Source organism: Gymnogyps californianus, chromosome 2 (genome assembly GCF_018139145.2).
Source record: "Gymnogyps californianus isolate 813 chromosome 2, ASM1813914v2, whole genome shotgun sequence".
Classification (NCBI taxonomy): Eukaryota; Metazoa; Chordata; class Aves; order Accipitriformes; family Cathartidae; genus Gymnogyps; species Gymnogyps californianus.
The window spans coordinates 168,015,449-168,027,298 of record NC_059472.1 but is presented as its reverse complement, the minus strand read 5'-3'; the positions used below and the strand labels follow the sequence as shown (position 1 = coordinate 168,027,298).

Here is an 11,850-nt window from a genome sequence, read left to right as displayed (position 1 = left end):
CCTGGGCAGGCGCTCCTCCGGCACCCCGGGCACTCGCCGGACACTCGGCGCCCCGGGCTGCGGCCCCGCTCAGCCGGGGCTCCGCACCGCCTGCCCGGTCTTGCCCCGACGGAGCCGGGCACCGGGAGCCCCACCGCGGTGCACGGCGCCGGGGCCGCGGGGGAGCAGCAAGGGGGGGGGGTGTGGGGGGGTAGGGGAGCCTCATTCGCCGCTCGGGCTTCAGTCCCCCGTTCCCACCCTGGCCGGAGCGCGTCTCCGGGCAGCCCCGCGGCCTCCCCCGGCCCCGCGGCGCCCTCGCCCGCCGGTCTCACGGAGACCCCGCTCCGAGCCCGCCGCCGAGGCTCCGGGGCGCGGGCTCCGGGGCCTGGAAGGCGGCAGGCTGGACCCTGCCCGGGGGGCCCCCCTCCCCCGCGCCCGGTTCGCAGGCGGGCGGTCCTCCGGCACAGCACGGTAGGCCCGGAGCGGCGGGGCCGCGCCCGGCCGGTAGCCGGCGAGGGCCGGTCCGTCGGGGCGCTCGAGGCCGCCCGGGGCCGGCGTCCCCGGGCCGCTTCCCCGCCGGGCTCGGGCCGTCAGGAGCTGTCAGGAGCGTCGGCCCGGGCCGGCTCCGGGAGACGCTGGGGCTGGGGCGGAGCGGGCCCGGCTCGCCCCGTCCGTTGTCCCGGGCCCGGGGGCGGCCCGAGGAAGGATGCGCCGAGCGGCGCGGCCCCGTCCCGTCCCCACAAAAGCGCCCTTGTGCTGGCCCCGTAATTGCTAATCATCAATCACCATTAATAACAGCTGATGAGGCGGGAGGGGGAGGCGCCTTCCCAGGGGCCGGCCGCGCCGGGGGGAGCGGGGAGCCTTGCCCCGCCGGAGCGGGCGCTGAAGGAGGAACTCGACCGTGATGTGCGGAAGATGGATGAGAGCAGAGGGCGACACCCCCGCCCGCCTCCCCTCCCCTCCCCTCCCCTCCGCGGCCCGGCCCGGCCCCCCGCGGCGGGGCGGGCGGGCGGGCGGCTCCGAGCGCGCCTCCACTCCGCCGCGCCGAGCCAGCGAGCGGGCGGGCGGGCGGCAGCTCTCGCCGGGCGCCGGAGCCCACGGGAGGCGGCGGGCGCGGGCCGGGGCCGGGGCCGGGGCCGGGCCGGGCCGGGGCCGCGGCAGCGGCGGGGCCCGGCGGCGGCGGCGGCGGCGGCGGCGGCGCGGCGAGTTGGCGGCGGCCCGAGCTCGCCGGAAAGTTGGTGCCGGCTGAGCCGGCGGCGCCCGCTCGCCATGCAGAGACCCAGCGGTCAGGGGACCGCCTTCTCCATCGACTCGCTCATCGGGACGCCGCCGCCGCGCTCCGGGCACCTGCTCTACACCGGGTACCCCATGTTCATGCCGTACCGGCCGCTGGTGCTGCCGCAGGCGCTGTCCCACGCCCCCCTGCAGTCGGGGCTGCCGCCGCTGGCGCCGCTGGCCTCCTTCGCCGGCCGCCTCACCAACACCTTCTGCGCCAGCCTGGGCCAGGCCGTGCCCTCCATGGTGGCGCTCACCACGGCCCTGCCCAGCTTCTCCGAGCCCCCCGACGGCTTCTACCCGCCGCAGGAGCTGCCCCCGCCCCGCGCCAACCCCGACGCCGGCTGCCGGCGGGGCGCCGAGGGCCTGGAGGCGGAGGAGCTGCCCCCGGGGCGCGACAAGGGGCCGCCCGAGCCGCCGCTGCACTTCCCGGACCCCTTCCCCGGCCTGGCAGGTAAGAGCGGCGCGGGCCAGCCCCGCCCGGCGGAGAGCGACTCGTCTGCGGCGAGCGCCGGCCCGCCTCGCCCGGGACTCCCGCAGCCCGAGGGGCCCCCCGCGGCGGCAGCGCCGCCCGGCCGGCCCCCCCGCCCCCCCCCCCGGCCGGGCTCTCCCCGCCGCCCCAGCGGCGGCTGCGGGCGGCAGCGCGGGCCACCGAGCTCGCCCGGACGGGAGCCGCGGAGCCGGGGCCGCTGGGGACCCGGGCGCGGCGGGCAGGACGGCGGGGCCGCGGTGGGCCGTGGCGGCGGGACCTGCCCGCGGCTGCCCTCCCCATCTGTCCCGTCGGGCCGAGGCGGGAGGACGGGGCCGGTTCCCCTCCGTTCCCGGCCGGCTCCGCAGCGCCCGCAACTTTCGCGGGTGGGAGACGAACTCCGTTCGCCGCGCCGGGGCCGCGGGGCGGGAGAGCCGCGAGAGCCGCCGGTCGGGGCGGCCGCCCCGGCGGGGCACTGAACCGCCCGGCGGGACCGGAGCGGCGCGGGCCCCCGGAGCCGAGGCCGGCCCGGCGGCGCGGAGCTCTCCGAGGTCCTGGCACCTGGCCCGGGGCGAGCGAGGCGGAGGGCAGCGGGACGCCGCACCGTCCCGGTCCGCGGGACTGCGCGCAGCCCTCCCCGGCCGTCCCGCTCCCGGTCCCGGTCCCGTTCGGTGCAGCTGCGGTGCGGCGCGGGGCTGCGCCTTGTCCCCGGCACGACGCCGCGTCCCGGGCGGACCGCGGGGCCGGGGGCTCCCTCGCTCGCCCGTAGCCCGCCCCGTGCCGGGCTCCGCCGCCCTCTCGGCGCCGTCGTGCCGCGGCTACCGGCGCTCCCAGCCCCTCCCGAGCCCGCGCCGGCCGGAGCCCCGCTCCCCTTGGCCTCGGTCCGCCGCCCCGCGCTGCTGTGCCGGCCGTGCCCGCGGCCTCGGCACCAGCGTCGCCCGACGGCGCAGGCGGGCGGCGGCTCCGCTCCCGGGACCCCGCTCGGTGCTGGCCGGGGGCGGCTCCGCGGGGTCCTCGCCTTTGTGAGCCGCGGCCGCTCCCCCGAGCGTGCAGGCGTCAGCCTCGGTGACTTGTTGCTCTGTATTTCTCAGCCAGCTCCAGCTCTTGCTCTCTTCCACCTCAGCTCCTGCAGCACAGGGCTGGAGGTGTCCCTTCTGCGGCGAGGCTGAGGCAAACCAGCTGCTGGCTTTCTCTGACGTGGCCTGTCCTGAGAGCTGTCTCTCCTGGTCACCCCTGAGATCCACCTTTGTCTCACAGGCTTCCTGGCATGGATGCGTGCTGAGAAGTCTCTGCTGCTTCTTGCAGTGCTTGGCTGTTTGTTCTCCATCCTCCCTTTAGTCTCTCCTCGGTAAGCCCGGGTCTTTTCCTTGCCCTGCCTTGTTCTTCTCTCAGAAGACTGTTTCCCCCGCTCAGGTACCCCTTGAACCTCGTCTCTCAGCAGGACAACCGGGGCATTTTGCCTCCTCATTGCCTTTGTGGGTTATTGGGGCTTTGGTGCTCCTCTGGTGCTCCCAGGCCTCTGTACTGAGTCAAAAGCCCAGTGTCATCTCACTTGTGTTGTGAAAGTCTCCTCAGGGACAGAACTGCCCTGGCCAAAACCAGCTGTCCGTATGAACACATCTTCCCAGTCTATGGGGAAATGAACTGCATTGTGCTTGATGTCCCTCCGTGTCTCCTCCATGGCTATGCCCAACATGTTCTCTCCTCCCGAGGGACACAGATGAACTGTCCCAGACAGTGGCCATTTCCGATATCAAGAAATCGTGTCTCTAACACTTGCCCTGTTGTGACTGGCTCATATGATGGAAGGAAATATCTCTTGCTACCGCTGTTCATTCGCTGCTGCCTATTAGCTGTCTCAGCACTCTGCTTGCCCTGGAGCCATGAAGGATGCTTGTCCTTCTGCACAAGCATGTGCCCGTGTGGACCTGACTCTGTGGGCTGCTCTGCCTGGGTCCAAGAGGATTTGTCAGGCCAAATGTGCCCACCTTCTCCTTTACCTCATGTTTCTCCTGACTGTACCAGCCAAGGCCCTTGGAGGTGGACAATAGGGTTCATCTTACTGACCATCTCAGATGAAAGCCAGGATGGTTTCTGTGGGCTTTTTCCACAATTAAGGAAGAGAAAGAAGGTTCACGTCAAAAGGAGGCATCAAAAACTATCTGTAATGCAGGTTGCGCTAGCATCCTATCTGTGGCCCTGGCCAAAAGCAATTGTCCAGGGAAGAGTAAGAGAGCACAACCTGTGCAATACTTCCTAAAATGACACTTCCCTAGCATCCAACCACCTGCACCTCAGGGGCTTCCTGAGCCAGGTGTTGTTTCTGTATATTTAGTAACCTTTGACCAATTCCTCTTCTGTGACCTTATCTAGTCTCCCCTGGAATCCACCAGAAAGGAGAGATAAACTTGGCATCAGCTACATCCTGGGGCAAGGTGTTCCACAGATCTCTTATCTGTAGAAGAACCATGTGAAGAAGAAATGCCTCCCTTTGTCTGTTTTGCTGACGTCAAGTGAATTATACCCTAAAGTGACTATTTCTGTCCCTGGGCTCCATTAGTATCTCCATCGTGCAGGTGTCTATGGAGACAAGATCAGTTGCTTGCTGATGAGCCAAAGGAGTCAATGTTCTATTTTAGGGCCTCTCTCTGCATCTACTATGTTTCAAACTTGCTTCCAGCTGTTGTCGCACTTCTTGAGAGGGGAGAGGCATGCAGGGAAACTGGTGGTAAGCAGCAGCAAAGCTTGGAGTCTGGTCTGTTACTACAGCTGCAGCAAAGAGTATGACCCCCAGGATAAAGGTACTCAGCACCCGCAGCTCTCCACACCTCTCCTGAGAGCACGTTTGTTCCTGAGCTGGAGGTCTCCACTGAGATCCAGGCAGTGGTCTGAGACCCTCTCTTGGGTTGATGTAGTAACTGCACATTCAGCCAGGGACAGGGTGAAGTTTCGTGTTGTTCCCTATGATCATGACAAAGAGCTCATGTGTGCTTACCAACACAGGGCTCTTCTGGCTGTCACAACACCCATGCTTGATCCGGGTCCCCCTGATCCTGCTTGAATAACTTTGTCACCTGTGACAGCCAACTCTCCTCACCGTGCTTACCACGTCCAGAATCATAGAATCATAGAACAGTTTGGGTTGGAAGGGACCTTTAAAGGCCATCTAGTCCAACCCCCCTGCCATGAGCAGGGACATCTTCAACTCGATCAGGTTGCTCAGAGCCCCGTCCAACCTGACCTGGAATGTTTCCAGGGACGGGGCATCTGCCACCTCTCTGGGCAACCTGTGCCAGTGTTTCATGACCATCACAGTAAAGAATTTCTTCCTTGTATCTAATCTGAATCTACCCTCTTTTAGTTTAAAACCATTACCCCTTGTCCTACCACACGAGGCTCTGCTAAAAAGTCTGTCCCCATCTTTCTTATAAGCCCCCTTTAAGTATTGAAAGGCCGCAATAAGGTCTCCCTGGAGCCTTCTCTTCTCCAGGCTGAACAACCCCAGCTCTCTCAGCCTGTCCTCACAGGAGAGGTGTTCCAGCTGTCGGATCATTTTTGTGGCCTCCTCTGGACCCGCTCCAACAGGTCCGTGTCTTTCCCAAGATCAATGAACAGCTGGGACTTTGTGAAGAGCAAAGCAATGGGTCAATCCTATTCTTCATCTACTGCCTTCTTGTTGATTTTTTTGAAGTCACAATGCTTTGCTTCATGACAGCTTCACTACCTGTTCAAAGGCCTTGAAAGTCTCAGTATACCCTCCCACCAAATGGGTGGGTTCCCCTGCCTCCATTACTTCCTCGATGGGGACATACTAGATGACTAACAGACCAATATACCAATTTTCTTTGTGAAAACCTCTGATTTAGACTCTATCACCATATAGTTCTGAGTTCCTTACTGCAAACCCAGCCCTTTTATAAGACACAAATGTGAGACATGTTAGTCTGCTAGAGACCATTTAAAATTTGGGGTCTGATTAAGAAGAGTGTATCCAGAGATAGTACCTCTTTTACCAAGTGACACGTTGCAGTTGGTAGCTCAGCCTTCTTCCAGTCTCTTGGGGCACAGTCTGGGCCTATAAGAGCAAACTGCCCGATCACCGCTGTTTGATAGTGTGGCTGCTGGGATGCCGTCCTCCATCACTGGGGAAGGGCAGAGTCCGGGCAGGACCTATGAGTAGTCTTGGTGAAGACACTGCCGTCCTCATAAGAGCTCTCTTACCTTGTCAGGCCTTGTGCTCCAGCAGACAGAGGTGGCACACAGAAAAGAAAGCTCTCCTTTTCTTCGGCAAGGGGCTTGCAGGAGACTGCATTGGTAGCCAAAGTGCTCCCTGCCACCTGCTGCTAATCCTCAGCCCCACAAGCACAAATTCTCTGGGTCTTTACTATACCCCTATGCATATGGGAGATTTCTTCCCCCGCCCCCAGCCCTCAAGAAGAAAGAGGTTACTGTCTATTCTTCTGCAGCAGAATAGAGATGAAGGTGTTTCTTTCCCACTGTATGAAGCAGGAGGAGCAGGGAGATGATTCCAGATCTCCAAAGCCACCCACCCACTCTCAGGAAGCCACAGACTTGCTGCAGGACCGGCAAGGGATGTGGGAGCTCCACAGCAACGAGACTCCTAAGAACGTCTCCTGGGCTCAAGCAGTTTCTTCCAGTTGCTGCTTGTGTATTTGCAACCCTGCGCCTTCAGGCATCTGAGGGCTGTTCTGCCTTTCCCACTGAGGTGAGATGAGGTGTTTGGAGATCCAGTGACCCGGGGTGCAGGTGCCAGTACCTGGACACTGCTTAGAAGCTTGGAGAGCTGCTGCTTCTCCTTCTGCATGTAGGGTTATACTGAGAGTGGCAGTGCTTCAGGACCAGCTCCTTCCGGCAGCGATTCCTGCTGTTGGGTCAGACTTGGAGACTTTGCTGGTCTCTTCTAGTCTCAGCATGACAGAAAAGCTTCTTCATCTGCTTGTGCATAGCTGTGGGTCCTCTCCCTCCACGAGCCCTGGCTACGGCCGGGAGCATCTTCTCGCTTGATCTCCTGCGAGGCCTTTGTTTGAGCCCTTCTACCAAGGAAGTGACTGGCTTCCAGGCCTCTTTCCTCCCCACTGTCTCCCACCCGTGTCCTGCCTTGCTCCATGGCTGTTTCAGGATGCAGTTTGGGACACAAGAAGCTTGCAAGAAGGAGATTCATACCCCTATGATAGGGCTATCAATACCCTTGCAGGCAATGTAACAGAGGTGTCTGCAGGGGTCCAAGCGCTGCCTCCTGTCTGGGTGGCCTGGGATGAGGTCCTGCCTGTTGAGTGATGTTGGCAGTCTCTGGCCTGCCCCTCTGCACAGACTGGTGGGGGGAGCTAAGCCTTGAGCATCAGCTGCCTAAGCACCTTGTTCCCTGGCTGTGCAACTCTGCTGTAGTGCATCCTGGGGTTAGGGAGGGGGAGCTGGCAGCAGGACACCCCACGTCCTGTAGAGCCCTGCAGAGGTTTGCTGGGCTGGAACCGGCTCTGGCTGCTGTTTCCAGGACGGTCCTTCACCTCCTCTTGGCTGGCTTCTTTCTGGGTGAACAGCATCGATGGTCTGATGCAGTGGGATGGGACGGAGGGCTGAGCTGAGGGGCAAGGCGCAGACTTTCTTTCCGGATGCGGAGGTCCGGACAAGCCCTGGAAGGGTTGTGGTGTGCTCTGCTGGAATGAGACAGCGATGCTGCAACGGCTGGGCTGTGGGACGGGGATGGTGGCAGCTGCTGCAAGTGGCTCGTACCCCAGGGTGCCTGCGGGTGCGCCGGCTTTGTGGGTGCTGCCCCGCAGAGCCGGCCAAGGGTGCGGGCAGCGCGCAGCAGACCACGCTGGGGCCTGGGACAACAGCAGCCGGCGCTGCCCGCCGCGGGGCCGAGTGCGCAGCGGGTGCCGGGGAAGCCGCTGCTCCTGCGGGAGGCAGCGCGGGCGGCGCCGGGGCTGCGGGGACGCGGCGGTGGTGGGCCCGCGGGACCCGGCCGCCGCGGGAGGAGCTGCCGCCTCCCGCCGAGCGCCCCGCTGCCGCAGAGGAGCGGCCGGGGGGAGCGGGGGAGCCCCCCCCGCGGCTCCGGGGGCTCCGCGGGCGCGGGGACCCTCGGGCGGGACGGGGGGGGGGGGGGGGGGACGGTGGGCCGCGCCGGCGGGCGCTCACGCTGTGTGCCCCGCAGACGGGAAGGCGTACAGCTCGGACGAGGAGAAGCTGGAGGTGAAGTCGGCGGCGACGCCGTGCAGCGAGCGGGAGGAGGAGAGCTCGGCGGGCGACAGCGAGGAGGAACCCTTCCTGGACGGGGCGGCCGCCGCCGCGCTGGGCGCCAAGGGCAAGGGCAAGGGCGGCCCGCGGCCGAGCAGGCCCCGCCGGGCTCCGGGGCCGGCAAGAGCCGCCGGCGGCGCACGGCCTTCACCAGCGAGCAGCTGCTGGAGCTGGAGAAGGAGTTCCACTGCAAGAAGTACCTGAGCCTGACGGAGCGCTCGCAGATCGCGCACGCCCTGAAGCTGAGCGAGGTGCAGGTGAAGATCTGGTTCCAGAACCGCCGCGCCAAGTGGAAACGCATCAAGGCGGGCAACGTGAGCAACCGCTCGGGCGAGCCCGTCCGCAACCCCAAGATCGTGGTGCCCATCCCGGTGCACGTCAACCGCTTCGCCGTGCGCAGCCAGCACCAGCAGATCGAGCAGGGCGCCCGGCCCTGAGCGCCGTCGGGGCTCTCGGACCCTGGGGCGGGCGGGCCGCCGGCAGCGGGGGGCGGGGGGGCCGGCGCGGCCCGGGCGCCCGCTCGCACTCCTCTGTACATGTCCCTTATTTATTCCGTGTAAAGTCTGTACATACGGCAGCGTGTCCGTCTGTCCGTGCCGCGGGAGCGCGGGCCGCCTGGCGCCTGCGGGCCCCGGCCGCCAGCCGCGCCGGGCCGGGGCCGGGGCCGCGCTGCCCGCGGCGCCCGCCCATGTATAGCTGTGATTTCAATAAATTATTTTCTATGGAGCAAGGCGACGTTCTTCCGCGGTGCTGCCCGCCCGGCCGCGCTGCAGGGGCAGAGACCGGGGCAGGGACCGAGACGGGGACAGGGGCAGAGACGGGGGCACGGGCAGCGGGCGGCGGCTCCGACCCCGAGGGGCGGCCGGGGACGGCGGGAGGCTCCGGGTCTCGCCCGCCCCTCGGCCGGTGCCGGTACCGGGGCCCGCGGACCCGGCGGCTGTGCGGGGACCAGCGGTGGCCTTGCGGGCTCCATCGGACCCGGCCCGGTGCCGGTGCTGAGACACGGGAGGGGGCAGAGAAGGGAGGGGCTGGGAAGCGCCCGGGAGCATCCCCGGGTCCGCCCTCCCGCCGGCGGGGAGGTGCGCGGGCCGGGGCCGGGGCCGGGGCCGGGGCCGGGCCGGGGCCGTCCGCCGCCGCCTCCCGCAGCCCCTGCCGCCACGGCCTGCCCGAGGCCAGCAGCGCACCCCCGGGGTGGGAGGGACGTGTGCGCTGCCCCCGGACTCCCGACACGGCTGCGTCCCCTGCCCCGGGACAGCCGGCATCCCTGGTGCCCCAGGCCCTGGGGCAGGAGCGACCCCCCACCCCCCCGCGGTCCGCTCCGCACGATGGCAGGTTGCCACCCGCCCTGAAGGCAAAGCCCTGCCCGTCCCACGGGCCTCGTGCCAGGACCTGGCCTTTGCTGGCCGTGGGCTGAGGAGATGTCCGTGCCCGCAGCCCCCTTGGCCCCTGCCCGACGCAAGCAGCATGCCTGCCTGCTGTCCCCAGGGCTGCCTCGGCGCCCTGTGCCAGCTCTATGCACGCTCAGCCCCACATGCCAGCAGCACCTCTGAGGCCCAGTGATGCAATGCCCTCCAGCTCTTCAGGGCTGCACTGCCTGCTAGAAGAGTGCTGCCTTGGAACCTTTCCTCCTCCCTCAGCCCCGAGGAGCAGACCTCAGCCCATGGGGAATGAATGGAGAAATCCTCCTGCAGCTCAGGCGCCTTATTGCAACTGAATCCTGGGGCAGTGCTGGCTGCCAGGGCTGCCTGCCCCATGGCTGGGCTGAGGGAAAGGTAAGGGTCTTGCCCTTCCTTGGAAACCTCAGCCTGTCTCACCAGTACCAGCTGCTGCTTCTCTTACCACGCTGCTGAGGCTCCGCAGCAGTGAGCAGGGCCAGGGCAGACCAGGCACTGCTGGCACTGACACTGTGTCTCCTTGCCCCAGCCAAGAGCAGCTGCTGGGTCTCACTGCACTGATGCAGGAGAGGGGCTTCAGGCTTCCTGAGCAGGGGCTCTCACATCTAGGCCAGCCAGAGTGGAATAGTCTGCTCTTGAGAGCTATTGCATGAGATGCTGCTTCTGAAGCCAGAGGGTATCTCAGACGACCGAGCCAAGCCCAGAACCTGACGAAGATCCAGTTCTGCACGGGGCACAGCTGCATGCACAATCCTGAGTCAACAGTGCAGAGGACTGTGTGATTCCACCGCTAACTGGGTGTCCAGCCATGGGAGCCTCTGTCGCTGGTTTGACGAACATCAGCCAGCCCAGCCCATGGGGCAAGAGAGCTCATGCCTCTGTACTGTAGTGGCAACACCCATTGCAATCCCACCAGAGCTTCCTGGACAGGGAGAAGTCTCCCTCCAAGGGTGTGGGACATGGTGCTGCTGGGACGCCAGTTGCTCCGAGGTTTGATATGGAATTTGGGTCACACAGCGTCCAGTTAGCTGTTGGCACCCTTCCCTGGGAGACACAGCTTGTAAGAGTGGGCAACATCCCTGACAGCCAGAGCCGACTTCACCTTCCTGGGTGCCCTCCCTGATGCCACAGCAAGGGCTGGCCCGTCTCCATGCTGCCTGGGGCGAGTGCTCCCTCCCCATGGCCCTTCCCTCTTTGGCAGCTGCGTTCTGATCATCTGGAGTGTGTGCCCCGTGCTCAGCCTGCGCAGCTGAGTCCTCCTGCAGAGCCCTGTAGCCTCAGAGCACTGGTGGGTGGCTCTCCCTGCCCATCGGCTGCTGGCTCTGGCTGGCCTGTGTGGGGACAGCCACAGCTCAGAGCAGAGCAACTGTTAGGGCAAAGCTGTGCTCCTGGATGTCCTAGGTGGGTGCTTCTTTCCACGGAGATGTTTGTTGCAGGTCCCGAGACAGTTCTGCAGGATCCTTTCATGACCTGAATTTCTGAGAACCTGCTGGGGCAGGAGAGCACAGCTGGCTTCCTGCAGCCACAGCGGGACAGCTTCTGCCTCTATCCCCTGCACCACTGACCTGGAAAGGAGAAAGCGTCCTCAGGAACCGCGTGGCCTAGTGTTGCTCACAGCATCCCCAGTGTGGGCTTGGCCTGCTTAGGTTGCAACATCTGCTGGCATTCACTCTGGATCAGGGGAGGTACATGTCCTCTGGCAGCTGACCCCAGCTGCCCTGCCCTCAGGGGAGCTGGCAGTTCTCTTCAACATGCAGTGGCAGAGCTGCCTGCACCTGAGAACCACAGCTCAGGTATTCCCTGCTTCTCCCTCCTTGGGTCTGGGTTGGTCTGAGGCAGAGACTGTTAACTTACCTATGCTGCATGGCTGCAAAAGGGGATAACATGCCATTTGCAGCAATTGCAATAGCTCCTGCACATGAACTGATGCACGTACATCTGGGCCAGCTGGGGCAGGGGGGCCGGGGAGGGCAGGGGGAGACAGGATAAAGCAATTGTGCAGCTATAAGCAGTGCTCTGTCACTATAAATGTGTCCACATGAGGGGTCTGTGCCACTGCAACCTAGCACGCCACAGCAGTACAAGATTAAGCACAGCACTCTGAAAAATGTCCACAGCTCCAGGATTGGGGCAGTGACATCGAAAGGAGTTAAATTCTGTTTTAGCGTCCAAGAACCCCCTTATTCTCACTTGGCATTTCTAGCTGACGCTGTGGTTTGATATGTCCTGCCCCAGTGACAGCATCAGTTTATTGTGTTCTTAACCCATCGCGCCCCCCCCCCCCCCTCCCGCCCTGCTGTGCACACCATTGCCAACCTGAACTCTGTGTGGAAAGCACTCCCACTCTGCCTGCGCACTTGTTCATCAACTGCCTGTAGAGTGGACTGGAGAACTGCAGCTTTCAGCTTCTTGGAAGTTATTTGGGTTTTGGCTTTTTTTGTTGTTGAGTTAGATACAACTACACAGAGCCAGTACACA

General features: G+C 64.3%; 1 protein-coding gene across 1 annotated transcript; it reads left to right on the top strand.

Annotated features, from left to right (window-relative positions):
• The first annotated feature begins 894 nt into the window (after positions 1 to 894).
• Positions 895 to 8,415, top strand: GBX1 (gastrulation brain homeobox 1). Its single transcript, XM_050892513.1, is given in 5 exon segments — positions 895 to 937; positions 940 to 1,121; positions 1,123 to 1,708; positions 7,896 to 8,063; positions 8,066 to 8,415. Coding segments are annotated over 5 exon segments (1,329 nt in total).
• The last annotated feature ends 3,435 nt before the right edge of the window (positions 8,416 to 11,850 follow it).